This window comes from Gobius niger, assembly GCF_951799975.1.
Source record: "Gobius niger genome assembly, chromosome: 15".
Classification (NCBI taxonomy): domain Eukaryota; kingdom Metazoa; phylum Chordata; class Actinopteri; order Gobiiformes; family Gobiidae; genus Gobius; species Gobius niger.
The window spans coordinates 31,450,018-31,462,517 of NC_136866.1; the positions used below are offsets into that span (position 1 = coordinate 31,450,018).

Sequence of the window (12,500 nt, forward strand, 5' to 3'; positions counted from 1 at the left end):
GAAAGCTGCAGCATCTCCTGCTCTCACAAACTCATGACGGACCGATCCCACCTCTGACTCTGACTCTGAGGAGAAACCACAAACATCTGCCATGTGAAGGTCAGACTTCACTGACCTGACAGAACTTCAGCAGCTCTGAGAACAAACAGGAGCTGCATCAAACAACAGGAACAACAGAAACAACAGAAACAACAGAAACAACAGAGGAACAACAGAGGAACCTCAGGTCACCTCAGCCTGACCGTCCATCATCACAAAACTCCACCTGCTCAGAGTCAGACACACACAGCGCCTCACCTGGACACACTCAGGAACTACAACACGTCACTAAGACCATGACTAACGCTTATTAACATCTTATTATTATTATAATAATATATATATATATATATATATATATATATATATATATATATATATATATATATATATATATATATATATATTATTAACACCTTACTAACACGTAAGCAGCACGTCTGAAAGGAACACATGTAAACATAAATATAGATGATGCTTTAAAGATAAACATATAAATGATGAATATTAATGTATGGAACACATGTACACTGCGTTCCAAATTACTATGCAACTCATGGATGGTGTCGTGTCTCGGGCTCTATGAATCACTGACATTAATCTCAGAGACCTGGGATGATCAGTTTCAGGTTAAGCCCAGTTAAGTGAAAAACTACTGAAAAAGGATGTTCCACTTTATTAAGCAGATCATCATTTTCAAGCAATATGGGAAAGAAAAAGGATCTTTCTGCTGATGAAAAGTGTGAAATAGTTGAATGTCTTGGTCTCGGTATGAAAACCTTTGATATTTCATGAAAGATGAAGCGTAATCATTGAACTGATCAGAGATTTGTGGATGATTCAGACACACTCAGGTTTGTGCAGATAAAGGCACGATGAGGACGGTTTCTGCCAGACAAACACATCAGATTAAGAGAACAGATGCTACAAAACATGAAGGTGTTGGACCCTCCAGAGGCTGCAGTTGTGCATAAACCTTCTCTCCGGCCTCCCCTAAACGGTTCATTGAAGCTGAAGCAGAAACGGCTGCAGTGGCTCAGAAATACATGAGACTCATTTTCAAACAGTCTTGTTCACTGATGAGGCCGTGTGACCCTGGATGGTCAGATGGATGGAGGAGTGGACGGTTGGTGAATGACCACAATGTCCCAACAAGGCTGTGACGTCAGTAAGGAGGGGGCGGAGTCATGGGGAGAGAGCTGGTCAGTCCCTTTAGGATCCCTGAAGGTGTGAAAATGACCTCTTTCTGACTGACCACTGTCTTCTATGCTACAAAAAGAACAAAATCCTCTTCATCATGACAACGCACCATGTCCTGCTGTAAAGAAAACCTCTGCATCACTGGCTGCTATGGGCAGAAAAGGAGAGAAACTCATGATGTGGACCCCCTCCTCCCCTGACCTCAGCCCTATTGAGAACCTTTGGAGCCTCAAGAAAAACGTCTATGAGGGTGGGAGGCAGTTTTCATCCAAACAGCAGCTCTGGGAGGCTATTCTAACATCCTGCAAAGAAATCCAAGCAGAAACTGTCCAAAAACTCACAAGTTCAATGGATTTAAGAATTTTGAAGCTGCTTCACACAAGGGCTCCTATGGTAAAATATAACTTGACCTGTTAATATCTTTTGATTTCAGTGAATATGACCTCCTAATGCTGCAAATACAACAAATGACCATTTTCAGTTAATTACAAGCTTTAAAATGTATTGAAACGATGAGTTGCATAATAATTTGGAACAGTGGATTTTGAGGTTTTTACTATATTTATTTTTGAAAAAAATACTGTTTTCACTGGGAGATTTTCCCACCACATTTAAATGATCCTCGACCAGTGAAAGACTTGAAAATGACGCTGACTCTCATTTGAGTCGACAATTTAGAAAATCTTAGAAAAATGTCATTTGCATAATAATTTGGAACACAGTGTACACATTTATACATGATGTTTATAAATGAAGGATGAGGATCTTTACCAGAGCAGAGCAGCAGCAGCAGAGCAGCTCCAAACACTAACATGGTCTGTTTCTTCAGACGTTTGTACAATAGTGATCTGAGTTTTAGAAGAATAAACCTGCGACTCGTTTCAAGTGTTAAAGGAGAGAATGATCAAACACACAGGAAATGAAAAGTACTTCTGCTTTTCTCACACGGCCCAGATGCTGCTCCTCTGCGCCCCCTGGTGGTTCACCTCAGTGACCTCAGCTGACCTAAATCACTTATAGCACCAGACTAACCACACAAACGTCTGTGTCCATAGAGTCATTTAAAAGACCTTATATTTGAGCAGCATCAGCTTCGTGGTTGTATAAGCTACGCGGCGGCGGAGTGATCTGAGAGAAAATAGTCCCTCAGAATGTGATCGTTCATGTGATGCAGGTCAGTTATATTCCAAACACAGACATGTATATGGTTAGTCTGGTGTTATCAGTGCCTCAGGTGCTCTGTGGGTCACACTGTGTTTAATGCAGGCTAGCTGATACCATAGACATGTTCTTTTTTTCTTTGTAGAAGGTTCATACCGTCGTCTTAGGTTAAGTCTATTACAGTTTTGTTTCTTATAGTAGACAGAAGGTTTAGTTTAACCTGCTTGACTGGTTTCGATCACTTCCTGTGATCTTCCTCAGAAGCGCCCCCTGGTGGTGGAGGTGCCGTGTCGTAGGCAGTGCACATGGATGTTCCCGTCAGTAGGGAGAGCTTATGCCCCCCCTCCCTACTGACGGGAACATCCATGTGCACTGCCTACGACACGGGAAGTGATCCTAGTCAAGCAGGTAAACTAAACCTTCTGTCCTACTACAAGAAACAAGACTGTAATAGACCATAGACATGCACTAGCCTAGCACTAGCCTAGCACTAGCCTAGCACTAGCCTAGCACTGGCCTAGCACTAGCCTAGCACTGGCCTAGCACTAGCCTAGCACTGGCCTATCACTAGCCTAGCACTAGCCTAGCACTAGCCTAGCACTAGCCTAGCACTAGCCTAGCACTAGCCTAGCACTGGTCTAGCACTAGCCTAGCGTCACGTAACTCTTCAAATAAAAGAACTGCATGAATTACAAAAAAATATATCTCCATAAATCAGCAACACTCTGGATAACCAGGACATGAGGCCCTGTGTCAGAGATCCTGAAATGTCCCTTTAAATGAGATTATTTTTCTGATCTTGTGAATGTGGGACATGTTTCAATAAACGATGCATCTGGATCTAAAACCCTAAAGTCTTCTGGTGCTGCCACACCCGCCTAAAGCCCATAGCTGGAGCGTGTTCTCACTGGAGTCAGTCGCTCTGGCCGCGCCTCAGCCTCACCTGGACACACCTGCCTCAGCTCTTACCTGGACACACCTGCCTCAGCCTCACCTGGACACACCTGCCTCAGCTCTTACCTGGACACACCTGCTGTTCTCGTCCTCTCGTTCCTCTGGTTCCTCTGACCTGTGCTGTGTTGTTTGTCCCTCAGCTCCTCCCGTACCTCCAGAGGAACCTGACGGGGTTCCGGGCCCTGGAGGTCCTCTCGTTCCTCTGGTTCCTCTGACGTGTGCTCTGGTTCCTCTGGTTCCTCTGGTTCCTCTGACGTGTGCTGTGTTGTGGGATATGGTTTGTGCCGGTAAGAAGTGACTACGTTTGTTAAGTGGTGACGTCGCAGATGTTCGAGAAACGACAAAAAACTCTTTAAAACCACAGTAAAACTCCACAGAGTGACTGAACAGACGTGTCAGAGCCATGAGCCGAACATGCTGCACCTGCTGCTGTAAAAGCCAGATTCATTTATATCCGGGTTAGCGAGAGAAATGCTAACGGCGCAGCAGCTAGGCTAGCCCCAGAAGACTTTAGTAAATCTGACAGTTTTAGCAGCAGGTGCAGCATGTTCGGCTCATGAGTCTGAGAAATAAGTCTGTTCAGTCACTCTCACTTGAGTTTTTTGTGTTTTTGTTCTCGCATGTTAGCCGGTATGCTAGGACCCGGGAGCGGAAGTCGTGACGACACACTTAACAATCGCCGACAGCTCATTGTGGATTAAAAGTGTTTAATAAAGCTCAGTGTGTGATCATCATGAAGGCGGATCTCTGTAGGAGCTGGATGCTAACTGAGCTAACTGAGCTAACTGAGCTAACTGAGCTAACGAGCTAACTGAGCTAACGAGCTAACTGAGCTAACTGAGCTAACGAGCTGGATGCTAACTGAGCTAACGAGCTAACTGAGCTAACTGAGCTAACGAGCTAACTGAGCTAATGAGCTAACTGAGCTAACGAGCTAACGGAGCTAACTGAGCTAACGAGCTAACGAGCTAACTGAGCTAACTGAGCTAACGAGCTAACTGAGCTAACTGAGCTAACGAGCTGGATGCTAACTGAGCTAACGAGCTAACTGAGCTAACGAGCTAACTGAGCTAACTGAGCTAACGAGCTGGATGCTAACTGAGCTAACGAGCTAACTGAGCTAACGAGCTAACTGAGCTAATGAGCTAACTGAACTAACTGAGCTAACTGAGCTAACTGAGCTAACAAGCTAACGAGCTAACTGAGCTAACAGGCTATGGCTTTCTCCCGGAGCTAACTGTAGATCATGTGACCAATAAAGCCCAGCTCAGTGTGTGATCTTTGTTAAACAACGCTTCATGTAGATGGTGTTTTTTGACTTGATATTTCTCGTTTTCACGTGAGGAGGTTTAGCTCGTAGCATTAGCTCGTAGCATTAGCTTTCTCCAGTGCTAATGCTACAACAGGCTCCTCGAGGCCCAAACACAGACTCCGCCTCTGAAGTCAGTTCTCCTGGTGTTTAGATAAAGAAACTCTGATGTGTCTTTGTCCCAGAGCTGCTGTAGCTCCGGGTCACATGAAGCTAAACCTCCGTTAGCACCAACGTCCATCTGTGACATGTGAGAGCCAAACGAACCAGCACAGAGTCAGGACTAAACACGCTGAGGCCAGAGCTCATCAGGCCTCAGAGTCAGAGTCAGAGTCAGGACTAAACACGCTGAGGCCACAGCTCATCAGGCCTCAGAGTCAGGGTCAGGGTCAGGGTCAGGGTCAGGGTCAGGCGAGGAAAGAGGAAACTGTACCTTATACTAACGTTAGAGCAACAGGAAAGTTGCAGGAACATGAGGTTAAATGAGGAAACTCCTGTTCTTTAGAATCACTTGTTCTCCCTGAGGTTTGGTGGAAGCTCGAGCTCATTTCCTTCTGATCGCCTAAAGTACAAATGAGAAATGTTGACAAGACTTTATCATCATTTATGTTTTATTCATTTGCCACATAAGCTGGTTCATCTTTCCTGAATAAATCTGGTTTTCTGTGTCTCGTGCACCTCAGAGTTCATTCTGAGGCCACACAGCACCTGCTTCTTTTCTCCCTCACATGTATACATATTTTTATCATAAACTTAATTTACTAATTTTATTCTCAAAAATCTGCTGTTCTTGTCTCTGTCACTAGATGGCCCCATTGCGCCGGCGCTTTACCAAGCCTCTGATCACGTGCCAGCGGAGATCACATGACCTGTCCAAGATGGCGGCGGTGCTGTCGGCGGAGCTGCGGCTCAGGGACGGACAGAGGAGGACGGTCCAGGCGCAGGCGGTCCAGACCTCCGGGACCTCCGGGACCTCCGGGACCTCCGGGACCACAGGGGGGGTCTCCTCTCTGATCTCTGCCGTGCGCGAGCTCAGCACCAGCGTCACGTGCTTACTGACTGAGCTCGTGCAGCAGGAGCAGGGCCGTGGCGCGCGCGCAGCAGGTGTGTTTATGTTCAGGATGAGCTGTAGCATCTGTGTAGCATCTGTGTCCCTGATTGTTTTGTTCTATTTTCATGCAACAATCTTAGTTTATTTAAATGTAAATGGTTAAAGACTCCACTTGTATCAGGCTCAAAGTGCTTTACAGTGAAGAGTGAGTCGCCCAGTCTCTCTCACTGCGGAGGGCTGGGTTTCCTCTTGTATTGTTTGGAATTAAAACATCAGAAACTGCGGCTTTAAGGAACAAAACAAGAATAAAGAGTCACTGTAATTCTGTAAAAGAGTACAGTTACTTCAAAACTAGGGCTGCTCGATTATAGAAAAAATAATAATCACGATTATTTTAGTAATAATTGAAATCACGATTATTCAAACGATTATTTGTTCCCTTAAAAAAAAATCTTTGTTTTATTTATTCATTTTTATTATTATTTTAAAAAAACAACTATGGACTACATTTTCGTTGGACAATAAAAACATTTTTTCTTTTTTTTTTTTTAACTTTTTAATATGTTCAGTTTCTAAACTAATCCTACAGGGACACCTGCCCCCTGCTGGCCTCACACCTGCCCCCTGCTGGCCACCCCTCACACCTGCCCCCTGCTGGCCTCACACCTGCCCCCTGCTGCCCTCACACCTGCCCCCTGCTGGCCGGCCCTCACACCTGTCCAACAGAGCGGCGCGGCCTGATGACGTCATCACACAGCGCTAATGTTTTCATGTCAGACTAAAGCCTGAGCCTTTAGTGAAATGTGAAGGAACAGAAACAATCATCTCAGCAGCTGAAGTAATAAGAGTTTGTTTGAGCTCCTTGATCTGCTCCTGAAGAAGAGTTTTAGACTTTTCTACTAAACTAAACCAGGGCCTGAGCAAAGGATGTGGAGGCTTCTGAAACAGCTGTTCCTTCAGCACAAGGTGAGCTCTGAACACAGGCTTTGTCTCAAGAGTTAGGTATAATAAATATTAGTCTGATGTTATTTACAGTTCTGTCGCTGCGCTGGTGTTTCAGTTGATCAGACGCGTCACACAAACCGCACAGGACGAGCAGGACGAGCGGGAGGGCATCCTTAGTAATCCTTTGTTCTCGATTATGCTATTTTTGTGGTCGTCTAGTGTAATAATCGAAATCGTAATCGAATATCGATTAATTGCACAGCCCTATCAAAAAGTACTCGAGTAAATGTAACAGAAGTACTTCCTGCTGCTACCCCCACTCACACAATCCAGACGGTCCATCCAAGTCCAGGCCAGGTCCTTCTGCTCAAGGCCGTGGGAACCCAGGGTGCTGAGGGCGCTGCAGCTCCCCCTGGCGGATAGTTTGTGAACTGAAGGCAATATTAACCCCTTAACTCCCGCCTGAACCGAGCACATGTTCTCCAGCTTTACCCCAATCCAAAAGCTTCTGGGAAAAAGGTGTGAAAATAGCAACAAAACTGAGACGAAAACAAGGATGAAAATGTGACAAAATGGAGAAAAAATTGACAAAAAAGTGACGAAGAATTGAGAAAAAATGGACGAAAATGTGATAAGAATTTGACCAAAAAAATCGGATAATTTGATGAAAAAGTGACAAAAAAGTCACGAAGATTTGATAAAAATGAGTCGACCGGCCGACAAAAAAAAGTGATGAAAAAAACCTGACATGAGGAAAAAGATCAGTTTAGTTTTGTAAGTCTTTCAAATGAGGCGTTACACTGGTCTACAGGATTTGGGTAAAGCTGAACTGGAGAAAATGCTCTGGGTTCAGGCGGGAGTTAAGAGGTTTTCTGGGGGTACATTTGGTCCCTCAGCGCCCCCTAAACTAAAACGTCTTCCCCCGGCTCTGCTTCTGCTCAGGAATCAGGCTGAGCTCAGGATTCTGCTCCAACTCACCACAAACTGTTGTTTTCTAGAGTCAGACGGAGAGGACGAAGACGAGGATGAAGACGAAGACAGCGAGGAAGAGGACGAAGATGAAGAGGACGACGATGAAGATGAGGAGAAACGTTGGAGGGATTCTGAACCAGATCCCAAACGGACTAAAGTCTGATCCAAACGGACGATACGTGTTTCCCGCATCACGGACGTTTTTCAAATAAAACTATTTTTTGCAGATCATTGAGTCAGATTCTGTCACGTTCTTCAGTCTGTGATGGTGGGGGGGGTCATGGAGGAGTCTGTGATGATATTACATCAAATATTAGTCGTCCAGAACCAGAAACCAGTGTGTGGAAGATCTGCACATTTACAGCATCAGGTTCATCTGCAATGACAAGCAATGTGGGAAAATGGGGAAGAAATTGTGGCCAAAAAGGAAGGAAAAAATAGCAAAAGATTAGGGAAACATGGGGGAAAGGTGTCAAAAGGGGAAATGGGACAAACTGAAAATATATATATTTCCTTTATAACGCTGCCTCTGGACCAACAGCATCGTTTCCAGACATTTGTATGAAATAAAGAGAAAAATATATATTAAAAACAATACAAAAAATATTGTAGTTGGATTTTTTATTACAACTGCAAATATAACATCCAAGTTTCATTTAATTTTTCCGCTTTTGTTTTTTGTTTTGTGATTAAAAATACGCAGGAAGTCCAGAAATAAAAAATCCGCCAAATTCGAGCCCCGGAAGTAAACCGGAAGTGCTCATTAGCATCAGAGCGGCTAACAGTGAAGCTAAGTTTCAGTGTATTTCCCGCTTTTTTGTGTTAAACGCTGATTCTAAAACCATCGTACGGGCTCCAGGCGGGACTCAGAGCCGGACCACGGCCAGGACCAGACCCGAACCGCCCGCTCAGACTCACAACAGAGGGCTAGCTTTAGCCCCGGAGCTAACGGTAGCTTTAGCCTCGCGCTACAACAACAACAACAACAACTGCCTATCTGCATCTGAGATAACCGACCACAGGAGGACCAGCCCACCGATAAAAGAGGACTAAACCAGGACTAAAGGTGGATAAACCACGTCTAAACCCAGGCTAACGGGAGTATTAAAGGAGGACTGAACCAGGGTCTGAACCAGAGCTAAAGTAGGTTTAAACCAGGACTAAACCAGGACCAAAAGAGTAAGTTACGTTTATTTCTTAAGTGCTTTTCACAGATAAAATCACCAAGTCCTGTAAAAAGGGACGTTTGTTTGTACATTCATTCATACACAAGGCAATTCCAAGTGCTAATATATAATATATAATATAACCCCAAGAAGAAACTGTAATCAATCCACAAAACAGCAACATATTAAATAATTACAGTTGTACAAGAGAATAGGTTTAAAAAGGAGGGTAAACTGGGGACTCTACTCTCTTTCCATAATTTAGCTGGCCACTGGCGTACATATATATCAGAGGTACTATTACTTTTTCTGTATGTATTGGTTTATTTGGCCGGGACAGTGGCTGCTGATGAACATACATGGGTCTCATGCATGTAAACGCGCCACACACTCTCAGACGCTCATTCCTCCTGACCTATTGTACGTGTTTTTAGCGGTAGGGGAAACCGGAGTACCCGGAGGAAACCTACACGGGGGGAACATGTAAACCCCACAGAAAGGCCCCGTCCAGGTGGGAATCGAACCCGGGCTCAACGGGCTCCAAATCCATCAAACCTGCGAAGTCTGTGCCGTTTGAGTGAACTGGAGGATCTGATAACATCTGTCCCTTTGTTAACGCTCAGTTCTTTCATCTTTGTTTTTCTGTACAATATTTACAATGACCATCAAGAGCCTGAGGACTAAAGGAAACCAGGGCCAAAGCTGCCGGTCAGACCTCACTGTGTCCAACACTGCCTTATTGTTGTGATGGTCTTTTCTAAAGCTCCAGAAAGATCCACTACTTTCCCTCCTCTTGGTTCCAGATGAAGAGAATTTGTTTCATTATTGAGAAAGTTTTGTTTGGTTAAAAAAGAGACTAGAGGGTGTATTGTGCTTGTTTCAGTCCCACAGCACCAGTCTATATCACACTACAATGATGACAAACCTTCTGTTGGTCTGTAAATGCAGTAAATTAGAATAACTGCCTTGTATAAAATGTCTCTCTCAAAATGGCTGTAGTGAATGTCTTGAAAATGGAAAAAAAATATGGAAAATTATGGAAATGTGACAAAAAAGTGAGAAAATATTGATGAAAAAATGAAATAAAATTTGACAAAAAAAGACAAAAATGTGACCAAAAAAAGACAAAAATTTGACAAAAAAATGATAAAAATGTGACAAAAAAATTATAAAATGTGATGAAAATTGACGAAAAAAATGGACAAAAAAGTTACAAAAATGAGTTGAAAACCCAACAAAAAACGATGGAAAAAAAAATCTGACGTGAGGAAAAAGATCCTCTCGGTTCAGGCGGGAGTTAAGAGGTTAAAGAGGGGGTGTTCTGCTTTTGTCAGTCCCATAGCACCAGTCTATATCACACTACTAAAATGTCTCTCTCAAAATGGCTGTAGTGAATGTCTTGAAATAGGCCTCTGTCTCTTTAAGAACCTCTGAGCCTTTAGACACGCCCCCTCCACACGCTGTCTGTGGCATCAGTGGGGAGGGGGTTCTGCTGAGGAGCAGTGGTTGGTTACTCGGCTGGTGACCAAAGCTCGGAGGCGTCTCCAGGAGGTGGGGGCGTTCCTAGGAGGACTCAGGCAAACCTATCCCTAAAATGGCCGCCATCAGAGTTTTTACAGATGACTCAGAAATACGTGAATGTGCCAAGGCAACACTTCAGCCATGTTTTTAATGAGGGAGTGACAGAATAACATGATGGAAAGCTTGAAAAGTCCATTTTGCAGAATACCCCCTTTAATGGTGTATTAATCATGTATCGCTGGTGTATCGATCGTGTATTATTAATCATGTATCGATGGTTCTGCTCAGATGTCGGAGGAGGAGGAGCACGTTGTGTCTCTGGTGGACGTTCTGGAGGAGGATGACGAGTTGGAGGAAGAGGCCAGTGCTGTTCTTGCAGCCAGCGACGCCGAGCACTGCTCCTACTCCCAGGTCCCGCCCTCACACGTGCACACAAACAGAAACATGTACATTAGGGGCAGCGATAAGGACGTGCAATATTATATCAATATTTATAATTCACCAAAAAATGAGATATAAACTCAGATATAAACTGAGATTTAAACTGAGATATTCTCTGTAACATCTTCAGAATGTTAAAAATACTATTCTTTGTTGATTTGGTCGAGACACTTGTTTATAACTTTGGTCAAACTTCACTGCCACCGGACTGGAGTCACCAATACACACTAATAGAATCATGAAGAAAAGCTCACAGGCTAACGGGCAAAGCTAACTCCAGCCAGCGCTACTTAAACAGTATTTACAGCCAAGTGTGAGTGAAAACAAAGATCTCCTTTGTGTAACTGGATGTAAATCTCCCTCTGTCCCTTTGTCTTTTCTGTCAGCGTAGGATTTACTCTCACGGACGATTAATAAGTTAAAAAAATCGCGATTTGCTACGACACCTGCACTTACACTTATGGCCTCTAGAGGCAAGAGTTACTTAGTGCTGCTTTAAGGCCAGAAAGCAACTGAATTATCGCACATGCTAATATCGCAAACAGGACCAGGCCCCGTGCTAATGCTATTACTGCAGTACTACTGTACTGCTGTAGTTCTACTGTAGTTCTACTGTAGTTCTACAGTAGTACTACTGTAGTTCTAATGTAGTTCTACTGCAGTACTACTGTAGTTCTACTGCAGTACTACAGTAGTACTGCTGCTCATACGTGTCTGTGACTCAGGGCTATGTGAAGCGCCAGGCCCTGTACGCCTGTGGAACCTGCTGTCCTCCAGGGGGCGCTGCGGCTGGAGTCTGTTTGGCCTGTTCCTACAAATGTCATGAAGGTCACCAGCTGTACGAGCTGTACACAAAGAGGTACTACTACTACTACTGCTACTTAGGGGTGTAACGGTTCACGGGGATGTATTGAACCGTTCGGTTCGGCCTGTTCGGTTCGGTCCACTTGCGTACCGTTTCGGTGTATTATTTTCATTAAATAATGTAAATTTATTATTAGCGTCATATTAAGTGCCGCGGAACAAAGTTCCTACGCGAGTGTCCGCGCGGACGCTATTGAGTGACGTACATTGAAGCTGCACGAGTAGCCGAGAGAAACTACAGGCGCTGACTTTAAGTATTTGATTAAAAGTCTTGAGCCTCGCTACAATATCCCGTCACGTCCGCACTTCAGCCAAAAAGTTACACCAGCGCTCAGAGCCGGTTCTTCCTATACGCAAACTACGTAGTGTTGTTTCACTGATTAATCAACGCGTTGTTGTTACGGGGACAGGCTCTTCCAGCGCGCACTCACTCTCCGCCTACTTCGCCACATAAAACACCAAAAAGGAGTAGTCTGGTGAAGTGAATGAGCAGGAGAGACCGACCGCCTTCCCCCTGTCTCTTCCAAAGCGCGAGTGTCCCGCTCGGCCGTCTGTCTCCCGGTGCTTCACCTCATACTCGGCTCCTCCGCGGCTGCATCACGTCACCCGTGTCCGGGCGCTGCTCTCATGTTTTCTCTGCGCAGACTCTGGGCTGCAGCTCTAGGCCTCTCTCTCATTTAAACTCTCTTCTTACTGTGTCTGGTGAGTCTAGAGTATCAGGACAGTAGTTTGGCGAGTAGACGAGAGTAAAAAGCCGTTCACTGTGGCCTTTTTGTTGAGTTGAATCCACATGGTTCTCATGAGTTACAGTAACTCTCATTATAAGAGTGCAATTTATTTAAAATATCACCCAAATGGGTCACTTTTATTTATTTTA

The 12,500-nt window shown here is 44.4% G+C and overlaps 2 protein-coding genes across 2 annotated transcripts in view; both read left to right on the forward strand.

Annotated features, from left to right (window-relative positions):
* The first annotated feature begins 5,506 nt into the window (after nucleotides 1-5,506).
* LOC306974590 (uncharacterized protein) lies at nucleotides 5,507-7,862 on the forward strand. The gene is made up of 2 exons (XM_079571902.1): nucleotides 5,507-5,767; nucleotides 7,658-7,862. Exons 1-2 carry the CDS (start codon nucleotides 5,542-5,544, stop codon nucleotides 7,792-7,794), a joined length of 363 nt encoding a protein of 120 aa, XP_079428028.1. The 5' UTR covers nucleotides 5,507-5,541; the 3' UTR covers nucleotides 7,795-7,862.
* Nucleotides 7,863-10,606: 2,744 nt separating this feature from the next.
* Nucleotides 10,607-12,500, forward strand: part of LOC306974737 (putative E3 ubiquitin-protein ligase UBR7) — a gene marked incomplete at its 5' end in the record, with an annotated part of 8,934 nt that continues 7,040 nt past the window's right edge. Inside the window, 2 exons of the mRNA XM_079572110.1 lie at nucleotides 10,607-10,729; nucleotides 11,485-11,618. Of these exons, the coding sequence (XP_079428236.1) occupies nucleotides 10,607-10,729; nucleotides 11,485-11,618 (257 nt within the window). The remainder of the gene's footprint in view (nucleotides 10,730-11,484; nucleotides 11,619-12,500) is intronic.

Excerpts from the sequence above, each read along its gene's own strand:
- LOC306974590 (XM_079571902.1), top strand. The coding sequence starts at position 5,542 with ATGGCGGCGGTGCTGTCGGCGGAGCTGCGGCTCAGGGACGGACAGAGG. Across the intron at positions 5,768-7,657 it reads CCGTGGCGCGCGCGCAGCAG|AGTCAGACGGAGAGGACGAA; the intron begins GTGTGTTTATGT and ends GTTGTTTTCTAG.